The sequence below is a fragment of the Cicer arietinum genome, chromosome 7 (genome assembly GCF_000331145.2).
Source record: "Cicer arietinum cultivar CDC Frontier isolate Library 1 chromosome 7, Cicar.CDCFrontier_v2.0, whole genome shotgun sequence".
NCBI classification, from domain to species: Eukaryota; Viridiplantae; Streptophyta; class Magnoliopsida; order Fabales; family Fabaceae; genus Cicer; species Cicer arietinum.
Genome location: NC_021166.2, coordinates 2,762,661 through 2,787,395, shown reverse-complemented (window position 1 = coordinate 2,787,395; position 24,735 = coordinate 2,762,661). Strand labels below are relative to the sequence as shown.

The window sequence follows — 24,735 nt, the reverse complement described above, 5'->3', positions numbered from 1 at the left end:
AACTTTTTTATTAATTTGATTGATATTTTTAAAAGATGTTTTCAACAAATAACTAATTTGATTGTCATTTTTTCACCTTATTTTTTAACGTAATTTAAGAAAATAAATTGTTATTTCTTAAAATTGAGAGATAGATATCTTATCATTGTTATTGAATAAAACAACAGTTTTATCAACATTGGTAAACTTGAGATAAAATAAACACATTGATTGTAACCGGACTATTCTAACACACTTAAACAAAAATGTCAAGAAAAAATAAAAATAAAAATCAAATATATTTAAAAATTACTTATTTAGATAAAATAAATAAATAAAAATATGCAAAAGGAGATTATGAATAAAAGATAGTTTATCTTGAATGGTCGAAGAGAAGAAAGAGAAGAGTCGTGCAGTTGTAAAATGTGGATGATTGACTTGGATTATTGAGTCTAACTATCTCATCCAAAGTCAAATCATTTATGAGGAGACTTCAGAATTAATTTGAGTAAAAAGCTATTCATTTCCCTATTTTGTGTTTGTTGTGATCAAGATATAGAAGTGAAAGTGTTGGATCTTGAGAGCAATCATCGCCGTGTTCGATTTTTCAACAACTAACATCCTCACTTGAGGGTCTTGATGATGTGTTGTTGCAGATTTGGATTAATTTTGATGGCAATCAAATGTCTAATTTGTTGACTATAATTGTACGAAGTATTTGGAAAAAGGAGAAACAACAAGCTATGTGAGATCAAAACACCGAAATGACAAAGGAGAGCTAATGGCTTCTTACATTCATGGAATAATGCTAACAAGTTGGACAAGACTCAACCTTCATCTTTTTGTTGTTGGGAACTTCTTCCAATTGGATCCCTTAAGTGCAATGTCAATGGTGCAATTTCCCAACAACAATATTGTTTAGGAATAGGTATGCGTGTTCAATATCACCGAGGTTACTTTGTTATGGCAAGGATAGATTATCTAAATGTGAAGCGTAGGGAATATTGCAATCTCTTAATTGGATAATAACTTTTTGGTCTTGGGAATGTCATCTTTCAAGCAGATAGTAAAAAAGTTGTTGATCATATATCCCATGACAAACCAAATAATCCAGAAATTCAGTATCATTCTTATATTTCTGATCACAATGATTTTTAAGCACGAGTAAAAAAAAAATTAAGTATAACTCAATAAGCGTAGTTCAATTAGTTAAGTGGTCCTGACTTTTATGCAAATGTCATAGTTAGATCTCCGTATAACACGCACTGTTAAAAAGATGCAAATAATTTTAAGTAGCGATTTTAATATTCGATCGAATAATAGATTAATCTCATAGTTAGTCCTTTAACTTATGGTGATACTCTGCGAAACTATTGGAGAGCCTAAAGTTCATTACATTGGCTTCCTTAAAACAAATCAAGTACAAAAGTTTGGTAAAATTTCTTAAGATGTTACTCAATTATGTTTCTAAAACTTATAATGCGGAAAAAAATTATGTTTCTAAAATAAATCAAATGTTTCTTTTTACAAGCATTGAAACATATATGTTTAATTAAAATAAAACTTTTTTTTATTAAAAGCAAAAAATTTAGGGCACATTTACTTTGGTTAATTTATGTGTTCCATTTTTATTTGATAAAATATATTAGAGAATGAATTATGACAATTTTTGAAAACAATTTAAAGTAGATTGAATATATTTGAAACTAAGAAGAAGAAAAAAAGACATTATTTGAGTGATATATTAGAAATGCATTATTTAACTTTTATCTTCTTTCTATCACACTTAAAAAAGAAAATGCAACCAAGTGTCTTTTCAACCACTCACATATAAAATAAAAATTGAAAATGTTGTTAGAAAATAAATGAGCTCTAATAATAACTAACGACCAAGCATGTCCTAAAATTTCTAAATTGAATTGGTATTTCGTTATATCAGAAATAGTTCAAGGACGTATAGTAACAAAAAGATTAATAATTAAAAGGTCATAAGTTTGTACAAAAACAAAAGAGTCATAAGTTTATTAGCTATTAGTTAGTTATATCTTCAATCTATTATATTTTACTAAACAGAGCCTAATCAACAACTTACAATAACGCAAGAGAGATTACACAAGATAGAAGTACAAGAGGAGATTCAAATTCGTTATAGTGACATATATTTTAGAAGAAAGTATATATACTACTCCTTATTAGAATATTTATAAAGCAAAAAAATACCTTCTTTATTGTTCTCAAATATAAGTAAATCCAATTTAATTTTATACTATTTAACTATATATTATATTCTAAAATATATTCAATCAACATAAATTTGTTTTTTCAAATGACTCTTTTACTTGGAAGGGAACAATTTCCAACTTTGAAAGGATATTTATATTTTTTATGAGATCGATAATAAGAATAATGCATTTAAATTTCTTAGGAATATTTTTTTTTAATTCAAGTTATATTTGCATATTATATAATCAAAATTATAGAATAATTACATGTAGAGAATTGAATTCCCTTTTTTATTATTATATCTTTTTTTTAAATTAATTAATATATCTTATATTAAAATTTATATACTAAAATATCCAATTTTTTTGGACTTTCAAGAAATCGCATCTCCGTCTTGTGACTATTTGAAGGATAATTTTTTTCTTCTAATAGGAGGTTGCATATTAACATGCAACCATCTACTAAAAAATAAACATAAAATTAAAGTTTATAAATAGTCGCAAGCGATTTTCTATTAAAAAAAATTATAGATTGTCGGATGCGATTTTAAAAATTATTTATCATGTGATTAAAAAATAAGATATTCTAACATATATTTTTAATATGGAATATAATGATTAATTAAAAAAAAACATATATATAAATAAACCTACAAGTAAAATTATATTGTGTTTTGTGAATATACCAAGTAGCTGCTATAGGACATTATTTTCCTTTTGTTCCTCTGTTCTTTCCAAAGAACGAAAGGCTAAGTTAGATTAAAAAAACGGTTATTATAAAGGAGGTAACTAACCGGTAAGGTATATAGAAAAAGGCCAAAGCACAACCTTTTGGAGTTATTATTGTAGGTTCTCTGACCCATTCACTTCACTTTGTTGGAGTTTCTTAAATGGACAAAAGTACACCATGGATTTCTGTTACTTACACTATATCATCACCCATCCACCACTCCATAAATGGCTAATAAACCTACTCAAATTTCATAGCTAATTAATTAAAGCTTCTTTGTATAGAGGACGATCTCATGATCCTAACACTTCTTATAGCAATCAAATTAAAAGGGTGTACTACCTCCTAAATATTTATCAAGAATTCATTATTCAGGAGATAGTACTTGATAATATTCTTTACGGCACTTTCATAATGCCATAATAACAGTGACATTAAAGTGTGCATTTTTTATTTTTAATATTATTTTTTTAGTGCTCTATAATAATATTGTATTAATAATTCTTAAGTTATTATTTTTTTATTTTACATCTATGATCAAGAAAATGCATTAGTCTCGTATTAATAAAATAAATTAATAAAATTAATATTTTCTTTCTCTTATTTATAACATTTCCTTAACTAAACAAACGAGACATAAGTATATAATATTAAGTAAGAGTAACTAATTAAATAAATAATTGTTATGGTGATGGATCATGTACCATTAATTTACAACTTCTGAATTAATTTATATCATCATTATATATTTTATCATTTTTTTAATATTTAAAAAACTCGAAAAATGACAATAGATTACGTCTAACGAAATAAAATAGATTATACATTATGACAAGCTATAATATTTAGTGAATTAATGCGTATCAAAGAGAATTACATTTAATGCTTTAAGTTATGATAAGCAAATATTGTTTAACAATATTTTGAAAGTGGTGGTATAATATAACAAAATTATGGTTTTACATTGAATGAGAATGTAAAATTATTTTGCAACATTATAGTATTTTATTATAATTTAATAAAAAGTTAAATAAATTTGTAGTTTCTAGAAATTTTTGAAATTTTATTATGTAAAAAAATTACATTTTTAATCTTTACAAAACTATCCTTCAATCAATTTTAGTCTATGTTGAAACGTTAACATATATATTGAATGACTTTTTTTTGACATGTTTGTATCATTATAAAGAGTTCCTCCATAAAATAATCTCAAATTTGAATTATAGGTCCATATTTTCAATTCCAAAAATCATATTTAATTCATCTTAAATAAAAAAATTATAAATTTTTGTGTAACAGGGACAAACACAATTGTAAAATATCATTCAAAAAATTCAAATTGAGAACAATTGCACATGTTTCATTTTAACAGAGACAAAAACAGTTTGCATTATAATTTTGTACAGACTAAGAATAGTAAAAACAAATTACATAAACTAAAAACGAAATTTTGAAATTTTATAGGAGCTAAAAAGTTATTTAACTCTAATAAATATAAAGTAAAATATGTTTTTACTACCTATAAAATATCGACATTTTAAGTTTAGTCAATGTAAAATAAAAATACAACTTTTAGTCCATTCTGAAACGATATGTTTAATTGTCCTTCAATTTTAAAACTTTTTTTTAATAATTTTTACAAACATTATAAAAAGTCATTACACAATAATTTAGAAATTTTTAACTTGAGATGAATTAAACATGAATTTTTAAAACGTCACAAATTCAAGATAAAAGTAAGAAAATATATAGATCTAAAAATTAAAATTTGAATTTATATTGTGGGAGAACTTTTTAAGATATTATAAATATGTCTTAAAAAAACATTCAAAAATATATGTTTAACACCATATACTAACAAGTCATGATAATATTATAGGATCTAAAAATTATATTTTTAATTATCATATAAACTAAACTTTAAAGGTCGATATTTGTTAGTACTATAATTAAAAACATATTTAATCCATAGATATATATTTAGTGATTTGCAATTAGACTTAAACTACTTCTATATAGGGACAAATTGTTTAGCTAGCTTATATTTAAAAAGAGAGACAATCAATAAACTTTGAGATATTAAAATAAAAAATAAAATAAAAGACGAACAACAAAGATAGTAGAAATATAAGAGAAGAAATTAATACTAGTAACATATATGAGGCTGAGGTAGTGGTTGATTAACTAAAAAAAAAAAAAAAGACTTAATTTAATTTATTATAACTATATACCGTTGCGTTGGGTGTTGATGAAGAATTGTAGAATGTAATTAGGTAGCAAGATGGTGTGATGTTGTTGTGGAAGGTTTGGAGTGGAGAAGAAATATAGAAGCTAGATCGTCAGGTACTTGAAAGAACCTCCTCCCTTGAGATATAATTGTACTTGATCTTCTTGCTTGACGTTTCTTTGGAGCTGGTGGACAAACCAAGGGGGTTCTCGATGGTGATATGGGGGGTGTATTGTAGTAGTTATGCTCTTTCTCCTCCTCTAGATCTGATGATGATATTTCTTCTGTCAAGGTAGTATTAGTAGTAGTAGTAGTAGTAATTATTTTAGGTGAACGAATGTCTTGTTTTGGCATAGTTGCCCGATATTCTTCCATGAATTCCAGACCCATTTGCTTGCTTCCCTTGCTCTTTGTAATGCAGTACAGTGTTGCAAACCTTATAAGAATTAAGTTGAGAGGTAATGATGATGGGAGGTGCTGAAAGAGATATAGGTATATGAGAATGTGTGAGAGAGAGATAAAGCTACTCAAGGTGGGGTACACATGCTATAATATATAATCTCCCTACATATTTTATTTTTATACATTTATTCAATATTTCTTTTTTATCTTATTATTAACATATTATTTCTATCACCTCATTCTCTTTATTTTTTTTATCTCTTCATTTTTTAAAGTGTATACACTATTGATGGACAACAAACATTGTTCTATTAGTAACGTCATTTCCAAACAAATTCAAATAAAAACCACAAATAAATTAAAAGACATTACAAACCCGTTAAAATTAATTTTTTTTCTTTTATAAATAAAAAAATAAAAAAATTACATTATGTAAAATTATATTTATTGAATGTCTTTATAACATCTCCACAGTGGTTTATTTCCATGCCTATAACAAAATAAAGTGTGTTATTTAACAATTCTATAGTACTATCAGGGACGGTCTTTTAGATTGTACGGAGGAGCGAGGGCCCTGTTTTTTAGAGGGCGCCATCATTTTTTCATTTAGTGTATAAAAATATTAACATTAAAAAACTATATATTTAACAAATATACTCTAAAGCTAACAAATTAGAGAATGAACAATTGAACAAAATAACGAAAAACAATATACTGTATATCCTGAGTACTATTCATACTCTCTAATGTGATATGTAAAATTGAAAGTTGTTTGGTGAAACAATCGCCATTCACTTTTTTTTTCTTTATTAAAAGATAATAAAATGTAATGAAATATTAATAAGTGGGTTTGTGAGACTCAATATCGTTCTATAATAATTACACCGTTCAAGAAAAAAAAATGAAATGCTTTATAGTAATAGTTTTAAATCATCCATTATTAATTGATTTTATAATTGAAACACTTTTATGTTTTGTGAAAATTATTATAATCAGATGTTATATTTTCTTTTATAAATCAAACTAAATCATATATATAAAGTAATTTGCAGAGACGGGACAAAGATTAGATTTTTGAGGTGGCCAATTATATTTAAGATATTATATATATATAAACATGTCTTTTGTATATATTATTGAATCTAGTCTTTATTATATTTATAGTTGCAAAAAATTACTATTTAAAATATACAAAAAGTTGATAAAAAATACCTTTATGTAAATAGTAATAATAATAATAACAATAATATCAATAATAATAAGAATAAAGATTATCTCTAACATTTTGTACGCAAATTATCATAATGTAGATTTTTTTTTTTTAGAGAATAAAATAGTTCACTTCTAAAATGTTATAGATTAATTTGGATTTTTACTCTAATACTAATACTTCATTGCAATAAAATAATGTAAAGGTTTAAAAGTTTAATTACTCAGAGCTGGCCGCAAACATACACACAGTTAAAAACTTATTATTATTATTATTATTATTATTATTATTATTATTATTATTATTATTATTATTATATTACTATAAATTAGTTCAACTCATGTGAAATCTTACTATAAAATGCACTAGTATTAATTACTTATCTATCCATATATTATGTGTAGTATATAAAAAATAAAATAAAAAAACTCAAAAAAGTTTAAGAGGTTCTGATCCCCGTAGCATAAAACACCATTTCGCCCTGATATTTTAGTAAAGTGTTATTATATTTCTTTATTTATATACTTTTCACTCACGGGAACAGGAAGAGTCAAATAGTAATAAATTATCATGACATTTTAAATAATGTTAATATCTAAAATATTAAATTAATAATTTTGTTAAATTAAATTGATTGAAACTCGAGTACACTTTTCACTTTAATTAATATTTAATTTAGTTATAGTTTTTTTTATTAATTTATAAAATTGATCCTTTTATTTTAAAATTAGATAATTTTGATTTCTTTTTCATACTTTTTAATTAAAAAATAATATATAATTTAACATCTTTTAAATTATATAAAAAACGGTTTTATTAAATAGAATTATCTAGATATATTAATTATTTATATGTTATTAATTTAATTATAAAAATAAATATTTTTTAAATTAAAATTAAAGTTTATTTAACTATTTTATTGTAATTTTATGGATATTAATAATGCAACATCATTACTTACATTTTTTAGTTGAAAAAATATGAAAAAGACCAAAATTTATGAAGGAAATCAAAATCATTAAATTTTAAAGTAGAAGAATTAATTTAAAAAAATTGATAGAAATAAATAAATAAAAATATTTTTTCATACTTTTAAAATTGATTTTTTTAATAGTATTTGTTTCTCTTAAAAATGTACTGTAGTATACTTTTTACACAAAAAAGTACTATATGAAGGGGACAAAATCGATTGAAGGATTAAAAAACAAAAATGGAAAACTGCAGTAGTCAGCAATAGCATATGCATAGCTAAAGCAAATGTTGGTGCTGTTGTTGTACGTGTGTGAAAAGTGAGTGTTTTATAATTATATTAAAGTTAAAAAGACATGCAGAGATGCATCATAGTCTAATTCGTCTGACACAGGCTGAAAATTCGCTGCTATTGATGCTGTAAGTGTAAACCCTAAAGTATGATACCTAAATTTGTAAAAAAAGAACAAAAATGAAATATGTACTCCTAACGTGGTTGTGATACGGTATAATACACTAATATACATGTTTTTTACATATTTAAAATACTATACGGTCTAAGAAGGTTAACAAAAATTTTAAGTAAAATTCATATAGTACACACAAAATATTTGTAAAGAAATAGTCGTCCATAAAAACACAGGTTTCAAAATTTGTTTCATCAATAGATAATTTTGTTGATTCATAAACTCCAATACTAGCAAAAAAAAATAAATCATGCATGCTAATGTCACACAAATTTGTCCCACTTTTTTATCCCCTTTGTCTTTCTTATAATACATATTTGTGTGTATATATGAAATATCTAAAAAATATTTCATAAAATATTTTTTGAAAATAAGAGATAATATTTCAAATATTTCAAATATTTCTCAGATACGTATTCACGAGTATTCAATACTTCAAGCACATGTACACCTAATTATTTGTGTTTCATGACTTAATAATTACTCTCCACCAATGAGTAATCCATTTATTAAAAAATTACTCTCAAAATAAATAATCATTTCAATTTAAAACAAATATTTTTTTATTGTACTTTATAATTAATACTAACTTTGTCCTTCATTATAAATACCATAGGAGAAAAAAAATAATCTCTAATTATAAGTACCCTTTTAAATTACTAGGTGAACTTTATTTTCTAAACACACCCTTAATTCAAAGCAATTGATTATTATTTCCTAGCTTCATGTCTAATTTGAGTTTTCATATTTCAAATACACCAAGTAATTTAAAAGATCGTTGAGTGGTATAACAATATTTAACTTACACTCGTATAATTTGATCTTTATCTCTTCCTTAAATATTTAAGGACAATAAACAGGGCTTGGAGATATGTACGCTTATAATTGATGAAAGATTAAGGAAGAAATTATGTGAGTGTAATATCTAGATATTGTTATGCTATTCAACAATCTTGTAATGAATGTATATTTTGTAGAACTCATTATTGGGTTCAAAATTTATATCATATAGAACATCATGTATTTTTACATAAATCTAAAATAATTAAATATGTTATTGAAATACATCAAAATTAACACAATTTAATCAAAAAAGTTTAAGTAATTAATCTTGATACATTTCTTAATGATATATCAAATAATTTTAAATTCACTTAAAAATTTATAGATATAATATATATGATCTATCTTAGACAATATAATATATGTTGAGGGTAGTTTAGTCATTTCAATATCTAATATTATTTGTATCTTTGGTATTACTCACTTTTGCTAATAAGATTATTAGAAACCTAACCTCCTTTCATTTTCTCTCTCCTCTATTATCTATTTCTTTATGACATTAGTGTAAAAATAATTATGTTGTTGATAAATCATAGACCTTAAGTCGGAGTTCAATTGACAAATATCAATATTACTAGGTTAAATGTCTTGTCCCAAGTTCGAACTTGGGACCTCGCAGTTGTGTTAGTTATTTTTAATAGAATTTACCATTTCTTCTAAAACAAAAAAAAAAATTACAACCACGTTGCATGTATGAGTTTAGAAGCAATTATGGTTAAATTTAAATGTTTTTATGATTCATTGATTATGGTTGATTATCACTGTAAAAACATTTGCACCGAAAGTATATTAAATTAAATCATTTTACTACACAATAATTTTTATAACATATATATTACTCTTTCCGGTACACAATGAGTGATCCATTTGTAAAAAAAATATCAATATATAATAAATGACTTTTTTTTTTAATTTATAAGATAACATTAATTACCTTTTTTCAATTGTATCATCTAATTGATACTATATGCACCACTTCTAATTTAATATTTTTTACTTTATATTAATAATAAAAAAAATGCACAAATATTAATAAGAATATTTTAATAAAAGTATTACCTTTTCTCTTATTTATTTGTATTTGTTTTTAATTTATGTGAGTATAACGAACAAATAAGAAAATATTTTTCTTATGGGCGTGTGTCACAATCTTACCCCATATGGGGGTGTATGGTAAATAGTCAATATAAGGCATTGATGTCTTATTCATTTTTCTTTGAAATCATAGAAAACTCTCTTCTTTATGACCCGTTTAAAATACTCGTTGACATGCACAACCTACTTTAAGATTATTTGGTAGCTAGTATATAGCAGCCTAGCACCACCATATTTCATGCTGAGGGTAAAATGTTACTCCAACATTCTTTTGAGTACGTTAGACACGCTACTTCCAATTACGAATGAGTGGATCCAAAATTGGTAATATGTGGATGGTTTGAAGTCCATTTTCTTACGTAACGGATAAGCATCCTATGTGTGATGAAAGAATGTATATAGCTAACACCTCTGGTGCTTAGTGCTTACCTGCCGAGTTTGGATCAGATACGGTGTCATAATATTGGTTACAACTATTTCAACTTCGACACTATAATATACATTAAAATATCCAAATTTTAAAGTAGATGTTCATTTTTTTTAAATGAAAAATTTAAACTGTTTAATTTTGATGAGAGATATCGGCCTATGGATAGGCCACAAATCTTAGTCTCACTACAACTCAAATGTAACTGACAATATACATAGCCTCTACTCAAGAAGATATATAGATGAGGAATTTAGTAGTTTTGAAAATGTTCATAATTTATTAATATATATTTAGAATGGTAAGAAGTCTAACCGACAAGGAATCCGATGATTTTTGTCATATATGTGCTATTAGAAGGAAGATGCTTCCATTTCTTAGATATATATTATAATTATATTATATATGCTTATGATTTGTCATGTTTCAAACTCACCACATGCATTTCATACTCGGAGCTCTTCTAATTAATCTAATATAATAAATAACATTGATTTTGGTGGGCCATGGGCCACCTTCTTCTAGGATAATGCTCACATCACATGGCTCAGCCTTGTTTGTCTACTACTTAATTTACTACTTATATAATTTATATGAATGTACATATATTTTAATTTGATAATCCTCAATTTTTAAATTAATTATTAAAATTAATTTATTAGTTTATATATATATATATATATATATATATATATATATATATATATTATTTGATAATCCTCAATTTTTAAATTAATTATTAAAATTAATTTATTAGTTTATATATATATATATATATATATATATATATATATATATGAATTCAATGTAATTATGCATGGACTCGTTTTAATTCATTATATATAGAGAGATCAATATAATTATTACGGTTCATCATCATGTAACAATAATTTTGTGTTAAGATATAGTATACGTGAAAAAGCATTTATGAAAAGCTTTAACATCCACTGAAAATGGAAAGAAATTAAACACTAATGAGTTCAATTTCAGTAATAGTAGCTAGTAAGCGATGTACTTATATCAACACACTCATAACTGTTTCTTTATGAGCCCACTTATAACAATTTGATTTGACTTAGGGATAGAATGTGCAGCGTTTAGGTAGAGTATTATAGATACTTTGGTATTACAGATTGTTCTGTATCCAAAATTTAAAAAATACATGTTTCATATTTATGAGGTTAAGATTATCACTATTTCTCGAAAGAAATAGAACAAAAAATAGAACACGTAATTACTGTTATTTTTTACTTTGAAGTCAATCATTATTAATATCCATATCTTTTGGATACTGAAATACCAACATACTTATATTTATTAGCTGCATTTGAACTAAAATAATTTGATAAATTATAAAATATTATATTATTTTAACATAATTATAAAAAAATTCAAATATTTTTCATATTGAATCATGAAAATAATAAATTAAAATATTTAAATTAATTAAAATTATATTAAATTATGTAAATATCTAATTCTTTAATTTAGTAATATTATTATAATAAGATTTAAATTTTTTCAAAACAATTTTTTTAAGTAGGGAGGGTTTAAAATTGGTGGGTTCCAATAAAATTTCAACCAATTTTTTTTTGTTTGTTAGTAGTTTAATGTTTTAAAAAGGAGGAGTAAAATATGTGGTTTGTATAAAAAATGAAGGTAGGAACAGATCTTTAAAATGAGATTCTTTTCAAAATATTGGGTAGTGACATAAATATTAAAAGTCTTAAAAAAAATTATCAATAACACATCTAACTTAAAAAATAAGATTTAATATAGACATTGAAGTAGCAATGTCAATAACAAGAAATGGAGTTTGAACTGTGATCCTTTTAAAATTTTGGTTAATGTGTTTAATTTAAATTAAATCAAGATCAAACTTGGTTGAAATAGAATGTCCATAATGTTTTGAATATGTTATAAATAAATAAAACAGATTAGCTCATAGTGAAGTGTGATTTGTGTGTGCAAATAATTAGAGATAAGAGATAGAAATATCACACACACAAAAATATATTGGTCCAATCAACTCGTGTTAGTCTAGTCCTCACAATCGTGAGATTTTCACTATCTGCTTCAGAATTAGAATGTTCTCTTTCACACATTTTCTCTTGATCACACCTTGAGCAATTACAATCCATATCGTTCAACCTATAAATGATGTTTACAGTTCTCTTTCTACCTTGAAATGATTTTTATAAACACACCCAATCTAATTAAAAGATAGACTTGAGTTACAAATAATGTGTATAATAAAAGTGTTTGGGATCTTGAAATTTCTTATTGGAGATAAATAAAGATAAACTTAGTAAATGATGATCCACAAATATAGTGAGAGAGTTGCAGTTTGTTTGAAGAGTTTTTGACTTGTTCTTACTTGAACAAGTGTTGGTATATATGTAAATTGAACTCTTGCCTTAATCTTTTAATTGATCTTCAATTTATAGATGATAAAAGACTTTAAATATTCAGTTTAAACTGAATATAATCGTTAGATACACTTCCCAAGTGTCAGATATATTTTAAAACAATTAAACACATGTTTATATTGTTGTCCATAACGTTCTTGACAAACACATAATGTTCTTGCTTTTTGATCTGATAGAAAATGTGAATGAGTGAGTGAATGGGTTATGAAGTGTTAGTTGGTACTGTTCCAAATAAGAATTATGAAAATCTTTCTGCAGAATAATGTAAGTAAAATGTATTTGTGTCTTTGCTCACAACTCATCAACCTGAAGATTGATCTGATCATCAATTTGGAGGTTGTTTTCCTTATTTGGACATCCAACTCGAGTTACGAGCTTGGCCACTGATTTGAGCATTATTGGTACTATTTAACTTGTGATTTGAACTGTGGAAGATGGTCTGTTTTAATTATGTCTTTAAAAAAGAATAATCAAAATGTTCTTTTGTAAAATCAGAACATTTCCGGTTTGTGTTGTATGAAAAACGTGGATGAGTAATTGAATGGTTGTGAAATTTAAGTCCTTTATCTCATAAGCATGCTAAGATTTATGCAAAAAAAAGTGCAGTAATAGTGTACCTTGTTGTCCTATTTGTCTTTCCTCGTAGCTCATCAATTTGGAGATTGATATGATTATTGATCTTGATGTATTTTGTTTCTTTGGGACTTTAGCTAGATTTTTGGCCTTGAGTTTTGTTGAGTGATCTTGAAAACGAACTAATACCCATGTCTTTAAAACGAGCTAACTAGAATGATCTTGAAAAAACCAGAATGATATTGCTAAATCATAATGATCTTGATAAACCAAAATGATCTTTTAATAAATCAGAATGATCTTGATAAACTGACGTCGATCTGTATAATATTTTGCATCTTTGTTTTTGCAAGAATGCCTTCAAATCTTGACTTTTAATTGTTCATTAAATGTTGAAAAGCTCTTGTGTGAAATACTAACTAATTTACTGCATGTTGCCCTTCCAAAGAGATTTTTATTGTTAATTATTCTTTAATATAGTAACCAGAATTTATGGTGAACGTTCTTCCATCATTCTTTTGTTGAAACAATATTTTCTATAATTTTTTTTTGGTGTTGCTCATGCCGTGTCTTGTCAATGAAGTATCACTTAGATACTTTAGTATAACTATAAGTGTATTGGACATTTTCTTCATGAAAATGTCATCTTGAAGATGTAATAATCATTCTCTTGAATGATTGACATATGATATATTCATTTTGACATTATTTCATTATTGAGTAGATACTTATATAATTATTGATGTGAATGATTTTTTACTTGTACACTTATGCAATTCATGTTCCTTAAATAAAACTCAAGTGCAATAATTAGTACATTACAATTCATAAAACTTAATGATTTATTTCATAAGATTTGTTGTAATTAAAACATATATCAAAAATATTTTTTACCTTAACAAACATCATATATGATTTTTTTTTTTAAAGTACAACAAAATTATTATTTAAATTGTTTGTCAATGTATGTTTTTTTTGTTAAATTCAATCAAATTGTTATTTAAATTATTTGTGAAAACAATTTTAATTTATATCTTTAAGTATTTTTTAAAAGTGACAACGACTTAAACCATATTCAACTATCTCAACATGTAATAAAACTGTCGTACCCACACGTAAGTTTCCCACTCCAAACAATTCTTTTAAAAAAGAACAAATATATTATATTATATTATTGATTTTTTTTTTTTTTGAAAAAGCCTTTACATTTTTCGTTTGAATTTTAGAAAATTTAAGTTTTGAGCTTTTCCAAAAAACCAGAAAAATCGATTATCAAAATACAATTTTATAATTTTTTTAAATGGTTAAATAATATTTTAAAATATTTTTGATTTTTGATTTTTTTATAATATTTTTAGATATTTAATTTACAAGATTCTACTTTTTTGAGATCTATTTTTTTCTTCGGAAAACACGAATGATTTTTTCAATCGGAAAATCAAAACATTTTATTTCAAAAAATTTATGAGGTTGTTTGGTCTGCAAATATATTATCTGTTTTTATTTTATATTTCACTTTTTGATTTTTATTTTCAAATTTTAGGATGTTGAAAATGTTTATTTTTATTTTCAATTTTAATTTGTTTTATTGATATCTATTTAGTGAAAAATATAAGCAAATTTATATTAGTGAAAAATTTATATTAGTGATAAACTCTTTTTATTAATTGTTTTTTTTTATTAATTAAAAGACTTAAGTTTATTTTTTTGAAAATTACCAACATACCACCATGTTTTCAATTGAAAACAATATATTTTTTATTTTCTTTGAAAATGTATTTTTTTTAAATGTTTTCTAAATTTTAAACACATATTTAAAAGGTAAAATGAGGATTTCATATTCTTTTTTTGGGATAGGAGGTCTAGCTGAGAGGCTATAAGGAAGATTGTTTTCTTACTATTATATAGTTTTTTACCGGTGATATTGTACTATTTGTTATTTTACAAAAGGTTATTATTATTATTATTATTATCATATCGAATTTCCGGAAATTTTTTCGCTTCGGGATCAATTGTTTGGGCTGTTGTGTTACTAGCCTCACCCAAATTCATAGCCCAACATCTTCAGGTAAAGTTAAACCAAATCCAAATACTGGAAAGTTAGATTTCATACCCCCTAATTAACTTTATATCTTCATTTAAAAAATTTAAGTTTAAAATATTTAAAATAATTTTAAGTAAATTGAAAAAATTAAAAAGTATCATTATATTTTTATAATTTATATTTCTTCATCAGAAATTTTAGAAGGATATAAATTTCTGATAGTCATTTTCAATATCAGAAAGTAGTTGGTTTTCAATTTAGGAAATTTCATTTTTTTATTGAATTTTCTGAAACAGGTTTTTTTTTTTTTTATATTTCTTTTATTTTTTTTTCTCAATGACTACCAGAGCGAGTAATGATAACAACTATTCGATTTTGTCGGTTAATCTCTCTTTTCCATGATATGATAGTTTCTCGTGACTAAAAAGTTTGATCAGTTGTCAATGCTTCAGTCAAATCTATACATAATGGTTGTCTTTTTCCATCTATATTTCAAAAAAAACAAATATATACCGAATTTTTGAAATTTCTGGTTGAGTAAAAATAATTATCGAAAATTTTAAAAATTTGAAATTTCTGATATTATAAAATTAACTACCGAAAATTTTAAGACACAATTTTTCGTTACTATAAATAATGTACCGAAAATTTGTTAGCGAAATTTCCGATAAACAAATTGTATAACTGAAAATTTTAAAAATGAAATTTTCGATACTTATAAATTGTGTACCGAATTTTTAGGCGAAAAACTTATCGAGTTTTTAAGTGAAAATTTTTACTTACTAGATATTTAGTTGAGAGGTTAGATTTTAGAGTAATTTTTCATTTTTTTATCATTTACTGATTAAAAATTAAAGAGATAATTTTAAATTTTTAATAATTTAGAGGGATATACAAATGAAAGGTACAAAATTCAGCTTTCCCAAATACTGTTATTTGGTGGCTGCAGTTGGATTTTTAAACGCGATTCTCAACAAATGTACATCGTCATTTTTAAACGAAGTATTTAAAAGTTAATTGCCATAATGCCATTTTTCTTTCTTTGGTTATTCATTCATTTAATTTTTAAAAAAATGAATTTTAATAATTCAGAATTCAATTATAAAATATATAAAATATAATCAAAATTTATTTCAACTATAATTTAAGAGTCTTAGAATCGATTGATCTTTAATAAAAATTGATTAACTATTTGACCTTTTTCACTTAATATTTTTGTGATAGACCCTATTCACTTAATTTGTGAGAATGTCATGTGACACTACTTATTTTATTTGTTTCCAATATCATGCATATATTTTGCTAATACTTACTATACTTTTAACTAGACAATAAAGCTAAATAACATTGCACAAAAAAAGCTAAATTAAATCAAATATTTTATATGTACTAAAATCATCATAAATATTTTATATGAACAACTTCATTTACACTTGTTTCCTATTTAACTTATTTTTTTAACAAAGTTTTTCCTATTTAGCCTCTGGTTTGTGTTTAGATTGAATAAATAAAAAGATCTTCTACCGCCTTCTTCAATTAAAGCTCCCAACTCATTAATATCACTGTGTTGCGTAAAATTAACAACGTCTACTAAATTGAATATTACGATTCTATGTAATAGTCATATTATATCAAATTTTAAAGTTAAAATTTCTATTTTAAAAATTAAAAAATATTTTTAAGATTTAAAGCGCATCAATGTAAACTACATAACATACAATCCCCGAGTATGGAATTCAAATCCTTGGATACATTAAATGAGAAATATTAGAATCAGCATGAGGGGGACCTACTTGGAGGACCCCATTCCACACTTCAATACTCAATGTGTCTATACTCGAGCCTCTCCTTCCACTCAAACCTTTGACTTTTCTTCCATTGGCACTCTTTCTTTTCAACTCGTGCACATGGAATCTATCCTTTACTTTCAACTTGGATTAGGTTAGATCTCCGACCGAATATATAATTCAAGAATAAATAAAATTCAAACAATAGTAAAGTGGCCCAAAGTCTAACCAATTTCACGTCATTGCCCATTTGTCTTTGCCAAGTAAAGTAAATAAATAAAACTTGTGTATATATATTTCATTTCATAAGTAATAAAATTCCTTTGCCGAATTTACACAAAAGTCCTTATCAACGCACATGACTCTTTCTTTTCGGTCCACAAAAGTCACAACAGAAACCCACAAGCAAACGTTGACTTTGTTTCTCTTTCTCTCCATCGGAATCTCCGTTCCTTTTTCCGTTACTGTCACCGTTAAATAACGGTTCTCAGCGCTGAAGGCTTCTATCAATTTTTCAATCGGCAGCGCCGCTTAATTAGGCTGAGATGTGAAGCCGCCGCTGGTTCCGCCGGTTTGCGGGTGTTGATGCTCTCCGTCGTAGGTTACAACAAGCATATTGGGATCGTCTTGTGCCCTTTCTACATGCTTTCTCGCCGGACAATCTTTCACGCTACTGCATCTATAGTAACCACTGCAAATTCCAAATGATAATAAAAATCATTAACTAATTTCAATTACAATAAAAGATTAACCCTAGCGGAAAAAACAAAGTTGAAGCGAATCGAGGAATAGAAAAATTACCGTGGATACGGTGAACCTTTGATTGGCTTTTGACCGTATTTTCTCCATGAAAATTCATCTGCTGGAATATCAGCGACTCTTGAACTTATCGCCGGCACTCGAATTGTTCTTTTCACACGCGATTTCCTGATTTAGAAAAAATCAAACACAAATCTATCAATTTTCTATTTTTGATTACTTATTTATTTAGGAAAATAAGGGTTTGCACTTAGAAATTTGATAATTTGAACTTCAAATTTGGTAATTTTATAATTTACCTTCTCTTGGAGCAATGACACTGGCCGGAGGACGATACTTTACCGGAAGAAATTGCATCGTGACACCTTTTCCGGTGAGTTGAAGCGAGTGGAGGCTTACCGGAGGAAATAATAGGTCCTATTTTACCGTCGGAAACGCTTCCGTCTCCGGTGATGGTGGAGAGGAAGGAAGAAGTGGTGGTGGAGACGCTATAGGTTTCCTTCGATTTAGAGAATTGAGAAACAGATAAATCTGTAGATTTAGGTTTGGGATTTGGATTTGACCTAACTACTTGATTTGGCTTTGCAAAATCAAGATTCGTTGACTGTGTTTGAGGGTTTAATTTCTCTGGTTGAAGTTGAGGTTTTGAAGAAGGTGCGCGACGAAATCGAGCGTGACCAGTACGATTTAACAAGTTAATAACCTGTTTGAACTTCGAGACAGTGAAATCAGTTATTTCTGTGCAGTCAAGATTATTCACCAGATCGAGTTTGTTACGGTGATTTGAAGAAGATGAAGATGAAGACGAAGAAGAAGGGATTTGAGAAGCGATAACACGAATTAGATGCTCCATGCTTTTCAACCCAGCAGAAGCAGCTTCTTGTATAGCTATCTGTTCTTCCATTCTCATCTTTTGAATCATTGTGGAATCAACCATCATAGTTCAAAAGGAAAGAAAATAAGTTTGAAGAATTAATGAAGAGAAAAAAAAACAGAGGAAGAGGTTTTTGTTTTTGTGTTTGGGTTTGGTTTAAGGAAGAGAAGAAGAGGTTATAAAAGAGTGGAGGATGAGAAAGTCAAACAAGTATCGTAAATCGGAGGGTGCAAATTGGTTGGACTTTCCTTTTTTTCAATGCAATTTGACATAATAAAATATTGAAACGCGACAAAATAATATATGTTTACTTACTGTAAAGCTTCAAAAGAGGAGTTGGTGGTAGGTCCTACCACTCTTCTTTCATACGAAAGTCCAACGAAAGTGGCAAACCAAGAAAGCAAATCAAATACTAGTGTCAAACAAAAACAAATCAAATCTTCATCACCATGCTTATCAAAATAATCTTCATCACCAACATAATGTCATCACCCACCGCCTGTAGTCCAAAGCCACCAACTCATACATCCGTAGCATATACCTTCATTTATTCATAATTAATACCTAAATTAATTATCTTAATTGTTTGGACAATCTTGCCACTTCTCTTTATATTGTAATAAAGTTTAAGATATTAGGGAAAAATAGCATGTGCATGTTAAGTTTGTTTAGTAGTGGATATCGAATAAGCTAATCAATTAAATTTTTATTTATAAAAATTAATTGTTGAATTATCTGATAATATAAAATGACATAAAAAGTATTAAAAATTTTAAATTTCTTTTTAGTAAAATCATATGAATAAAATGAGAGAAATAGTAAAAAAACTATAAGATGTGAATAGAGGTGGAGTTGAAAAGATTTATTTGAAAGGATAATTTTTTTTGTAATATATATATAAAATTAAGAAAAATAAAAAAGATTAAGACAGATTTAGAAGAAGTATTTAGTCTTATTGATTTTTGAACTTTGATTTTGATTGTGGCTCGAATCTCACTAAGTGCATTTAACATATGAGATTTGAACTCATGTTACTCTATTTCGAAAATTCAGACTTTTATTTATTTTTTTGACGTCAAAACTAAGGTTTTCCACTAGATCACTGTGTGCAATGATAAATTAGAAATTAACGATGGCTAATTTTAAATATATATTATCGTTACAATATGTACATATAATTTTTTTAAAATGGAATATTTGGAGGGACAATGGCACTCCTATGCTACTATATATACGTACCTTTTAAAAAAGAAAATTTTCGACGGACCATAGCACCCGTATACTCTTTAAAAGATATATGATTCTGTATGTAATAAATTCAAAACTAGCATTTCAAAATTGTTATAAACTCCTTAAAAACAAATATTACAATTAACTTTGTTTTAGTAGTATAATTTATATGTTATAAGTTATCCACGGTAAATTGTCTACATGTAACAATTTAACTTTTTGAGCTTGCTAAATAGATACGTTGTCTCAAGTTTTTTCCTAGTACAAGCAACCGATAAGGTCAACGCAGTTGCACGTCCAGTACTGGAACTAGTTTCCTTAACCGATCAACTACGTTCATTGTTTTTAATAAATTATAAAGGCTAGTTTTTTCTTAACTCGTGTTTGGTTGGTTTAGATTCTTGTCCTTTTCAAATCATTCATGCATTTGCTATACTATATTAATGATCATAATAACTTGGATGTTTATTGACAACCACATCATTCTTATTAATGTTATACATTTGTGATGGGTGTTATTTTTTTTCATTAGGAAACTCAGATACATAGAATTTGTAACACTGAGATATAGTTCGGGTCCATCCAATAAATAAAAATATCTAAAATGAATTTTATTATGAAATATTTTAGAAAAATAATAGTATTTTTAAAAATTATTTAAAAAAATATTTTTTTAAACACTTTAGAATAAAACATTATTTATTAACTTGATAATTAATAATCAATCTTATATAATATTTATTTTTATTGTTTATTAAATCAATTAATTTAATATTTATTGAGATAATATTAATTTTAAATAAAATTTTATTAATTTTAGATTTAAAAATATTTAAAAAAAAATGAGGCATTTTTTTGAGGTTTTTTACTAAACAAAATGTTAGTTTTTATGAAGTCTTAGGCGATTGTTTTATGATCTTATCTTTGCGTCTATCTTGAATATAGAGTGCACCAACACTTTGCGCTAGATCTTGATGAAATGATGGTGTTAATTTTTACTTTGGTGTCAACTTATGATAATTTTCATAAAAATGGAAAATTAATGCTAAAAATGTGTTGATATATAGCTCTACAGTAAATAATATTAACACTTATTTTTTGAATTTGGCTTTTCATGTTATATATAAATTATAACAATATTTTTCTCTTTTCTCGTGAAGAGGTTATTGTGAATCCATGGAAAGTCATTTCAACTTTGACTTCAATAATTTTGTAATTAGCATAGATAGATTACCACACAAACACACTCCACTAATAAAATAAAATTTTATATTATACAAAATTATAGTGATGATCTCCTCGTAAGTGTCTCCCTTCGTCTTTTCCATTTTGTCCCTTTGTTTATAGTTGACCATGAAACCGCGGGTAGAAAACAAATAGCAACTAGTTAGAACTTTACCGATTAATAATTCTAAATTTTATCGTGGATTCCCTTACAATGAAAAAAGTAATAATGCATATAAAGGTGAAATATATTAATGAAGATTCTTTGCTTTATTTAGGTCAATGCCTAATTTGGCGAGTTTTGATTAAAGTGGATCACTTTTATATATATGGTGTTCGCCAATAATTTATATATTGGGATGGATGATTTATATTCAAAAAGAAAAATATTGGTTGTCGCGAATAATAATCTCACGTAAATTAATAAATTGATGTGATTGGTTAGTTTTTTACTAATCCTTTTATATTTATGGTAAAATATTACATTGAAAGTTCCATCACTACTCTTTAAAAAAACAACACAGATTACATTGTGTGTTTCATAATATACATGGCTTATGAAATATAGTACAACCCATTGAAAAAATATCTCTTAGGATTTGACCAAATATGGCCTCCAATCCAATCAATTTTTTTGTTCGATTGATATCAATGCGTACTTTTCTCTTCAATTTGTTGGTAGGATGAAAATAAGTTAAGTTCAACTAAGTTTACAATTCTTGAGTTTGAATTGTCAAACAATTTAAAGTCTATTATAATATGACTTGTTACTTTTTCCTTATTATATTTTTTATAAGTTTATTTTTAGGTTTAAGACTTACCTTAATAGTATGTGTTTTGTATGAGGTGTTAGGTCTAAAATAGTAAGTTTTGTATGAGTTGTTAAGCAGTACATTTTTTAAATAGATTAATAAAATAATATATCAATAGAATTTAATTCTCTTTTAAAATTAAACATGACATGCTTCAATTCTATTTTATAATACATTTAAATGTGATAAAAATTAATGTAAATTAATATACTTAAATTATTAAAATGCTATAAAATTTATAATTAACAACTTTAAAATATAATAAATATAATTTAATCTATTATTATTATTATTATCAATCTGTAGAGTAAAAGGATTTTTTTTGTAGTTCGACTTTTTAGTCAAATCGATTTTTTTTTTAGAAGTTTTAACTTTGTAAATTTATAAAAATTTGATCTAACATACTAACGTAGACTAGTTCCTAAACTGTTGTCAATCGGTTTGACTTAATTTTCTTTCTCATTGTTGGGTATAGAAGAAAATTAAGGAACATAACCTCAACACAATAATATATAGTGTGAAAACTCTAATATCATAGAAAAAATCATGCCATATATGACAATTAGACAATAACTGTTATGTAATTTTTTTATTTATAATATATAAAATTCTCTCTAAAACTCTAGACCGACACAACCCACCCACACTTTTATAATTTGAGGAACTAATTAAAACTATATCATCACAAATACTATTTGTTTGTAATACTCCATTTTTTAGTTTTAGCATCACAAATATTATTTGCCTGTAACAATGATGTAACAAGAGATTAAGTCAATGTGCACGCTTTTTATTGATTTTGATGAATATTTGTCAAAGAAATATTTTATTAAAAAGACTGAATTGATGGATATTTTTTAATTTAAAAAATTAATTTATTATTATATAAATTTAAAGATTAAATTGTTGGACTATTACTATTTTAAAAATTTTACTCTAATAAAATAATTTTTGTTTATATTTTTTTGAATAGACTATTACAGCACCTGTCTTTGATAAAAATAAAAATAAAAATTGACAAGTTTTGTTCTGTTTTTTCATATAAATTAAAAACATATGTTTTGTGGTTTCCTCAATTCATGGGTTGACAAGGACGAACAACCAACATTTGATGAGTGGCACATGATGATCCAACGGCTGCAGTACAGGGTGTGGTGGTTGACCTAAGCTACAAGATTTAAATAGAGGCAAATCAAATGACCATGGTGCCCAAATAAAATTTATTTTTCTATTTAAATCACGTGCGGGATGAGTATTCAACGCCCCATGCCCCAACTAGAGGGGGTCTTCTTAATTAATTAATGCCAATATATATATATTTAAGTCAGCTACAACAAAAGCAGAAATGGGAGGTAACAGTACAACAGCTGCAGCCATGAATTTTATTTGTGCACTCTTCTATTCTTTCCATTTATTTTTCATGTTCTTGTGTTGTAGTTGACATTTATATATACTATATCCTTGTGAAATAGGACTAAGAATGGTCAAACACATAGACTAAATTATGCATTCAAACTTCAACTACAATCATGTCGACATGTTATTTAAGAATTTAGCCCTCGGTCTACTGCATAAAACTATAGTATTATGTGCGAAGATACTATTTTCATTATACAAAAGCTGGCAAATATAAATGCTTAATAACTAAATTTTTTATTAACTTTGTTAGGAGTTTTCTCTAATTTTAAGGTCAAGTCATGCTCCAAAACCCGAAAAAAATAATCCAAAGTTTGAACAAAATCAATTTCAAAACCCAAATAAATTCCAAAACAATGGCTTATTTGTTGAAACTCTGACTTATTCTAAAACACTCGAAAATTCAATCTCAAAACCCAAATCTGGTTTAAAAAATACAAAACTGGTTTTTCACGGCTCGTCAACATCAATGCTTCTTTTTTAATTACCTTTGAATTTGAACAACAAGTTTGTCCTTTTCTCCTTGACAATATTTTTTTTTTCCTTTTATTTTGAATTCTTACATCACCAAAAGGTTACTATTATTTAAGTAACCATCACATTGTGTCGTTCACCAGTAAAGATGACAACATATATTTATGCTTTTGATAAATTTTAGACCCAACTATTTTATGGTTTTTTGGTTGAGTTGTGGATCTTTCTATATTTTAATTCTCCTTTTTCGATCTATTTGGTCTTTTAGAATCATTGAATCTGGACAAGGATGATAGTACTGGTAAATGAAACTCTTGAACAATTGGTGGCTTAAGGATATTAATACTTACAATTACCAAAAAAGAGATAATTAATTAAGAGTGATGCATATACTATTAATTATATAATTTAATTGGAAAATAAAGTAATTATTAATATTACAATAGAAATTAAAAAAAGTTATTCATTTTAGATATTATTTTTTAAATAGTCATTCATTGTGAGACAGAGATATTATTAATTCATGTAACACTAATGAATAA

The 24,735-nt window shown here is 25.8% G+C and overlaps 1 protein-coding gene across 1 annotated transcript; it reads right to left on the bottom strand.

The window, feature by feature from the left end:
• Nucleotides 1–17,673: 17,673 nt before the first annotated feature.
• LOC101513839 (probable WRKY transcription factor 11) lies at nt 17,674–19,208 on the bottom strand. Its single transcript, XM_004507857.4, has 3 exons — nt 18,463–19,208; nt 18,206–18,331; nt 17,674–18,095 (listed from the first exon to the last, which is right to left on the bottom strand). Exons 1-3 carry the CDS (start codon nt 19,101–19,103, stop codon nt 17,936–17,938), a joined length of 927 nt encoding a protein of 308 aa, XP_004507914.1. The 5' UTR covers nt 19,104–19,208; the 3' UTR covers nt 17,674–17,935.
• Between the last annotated feature and the right edge of the window lie 5,527 nt (nt 19,209–24,735).

Excerpts from the sequence above, each read along its gene's own strand:
- LOC101513839 (XM_004507857.4), bottom strand. The coding sequence starts at position 19,103 with ATGATGGTTGATTCCACAATGATTCAAAAGATGAGAATGGAAGAACAG. Across the intron at positions 18,332-18,462 it reads TGTCATTGCTCCAAGAGAAG|GAAATCGCGTGTGAAAAGAA; the intron begins GTAAATTATAAA and ends TTTCTAAATCAG. Across the intron at positions 18,096-18,205 it reads AAAGGTTCACCGTATCCACG|TGGTTACTATAGATGCAGTA; the intron begins GTAATTTTTCTA and ends TGGAATTTGCAG.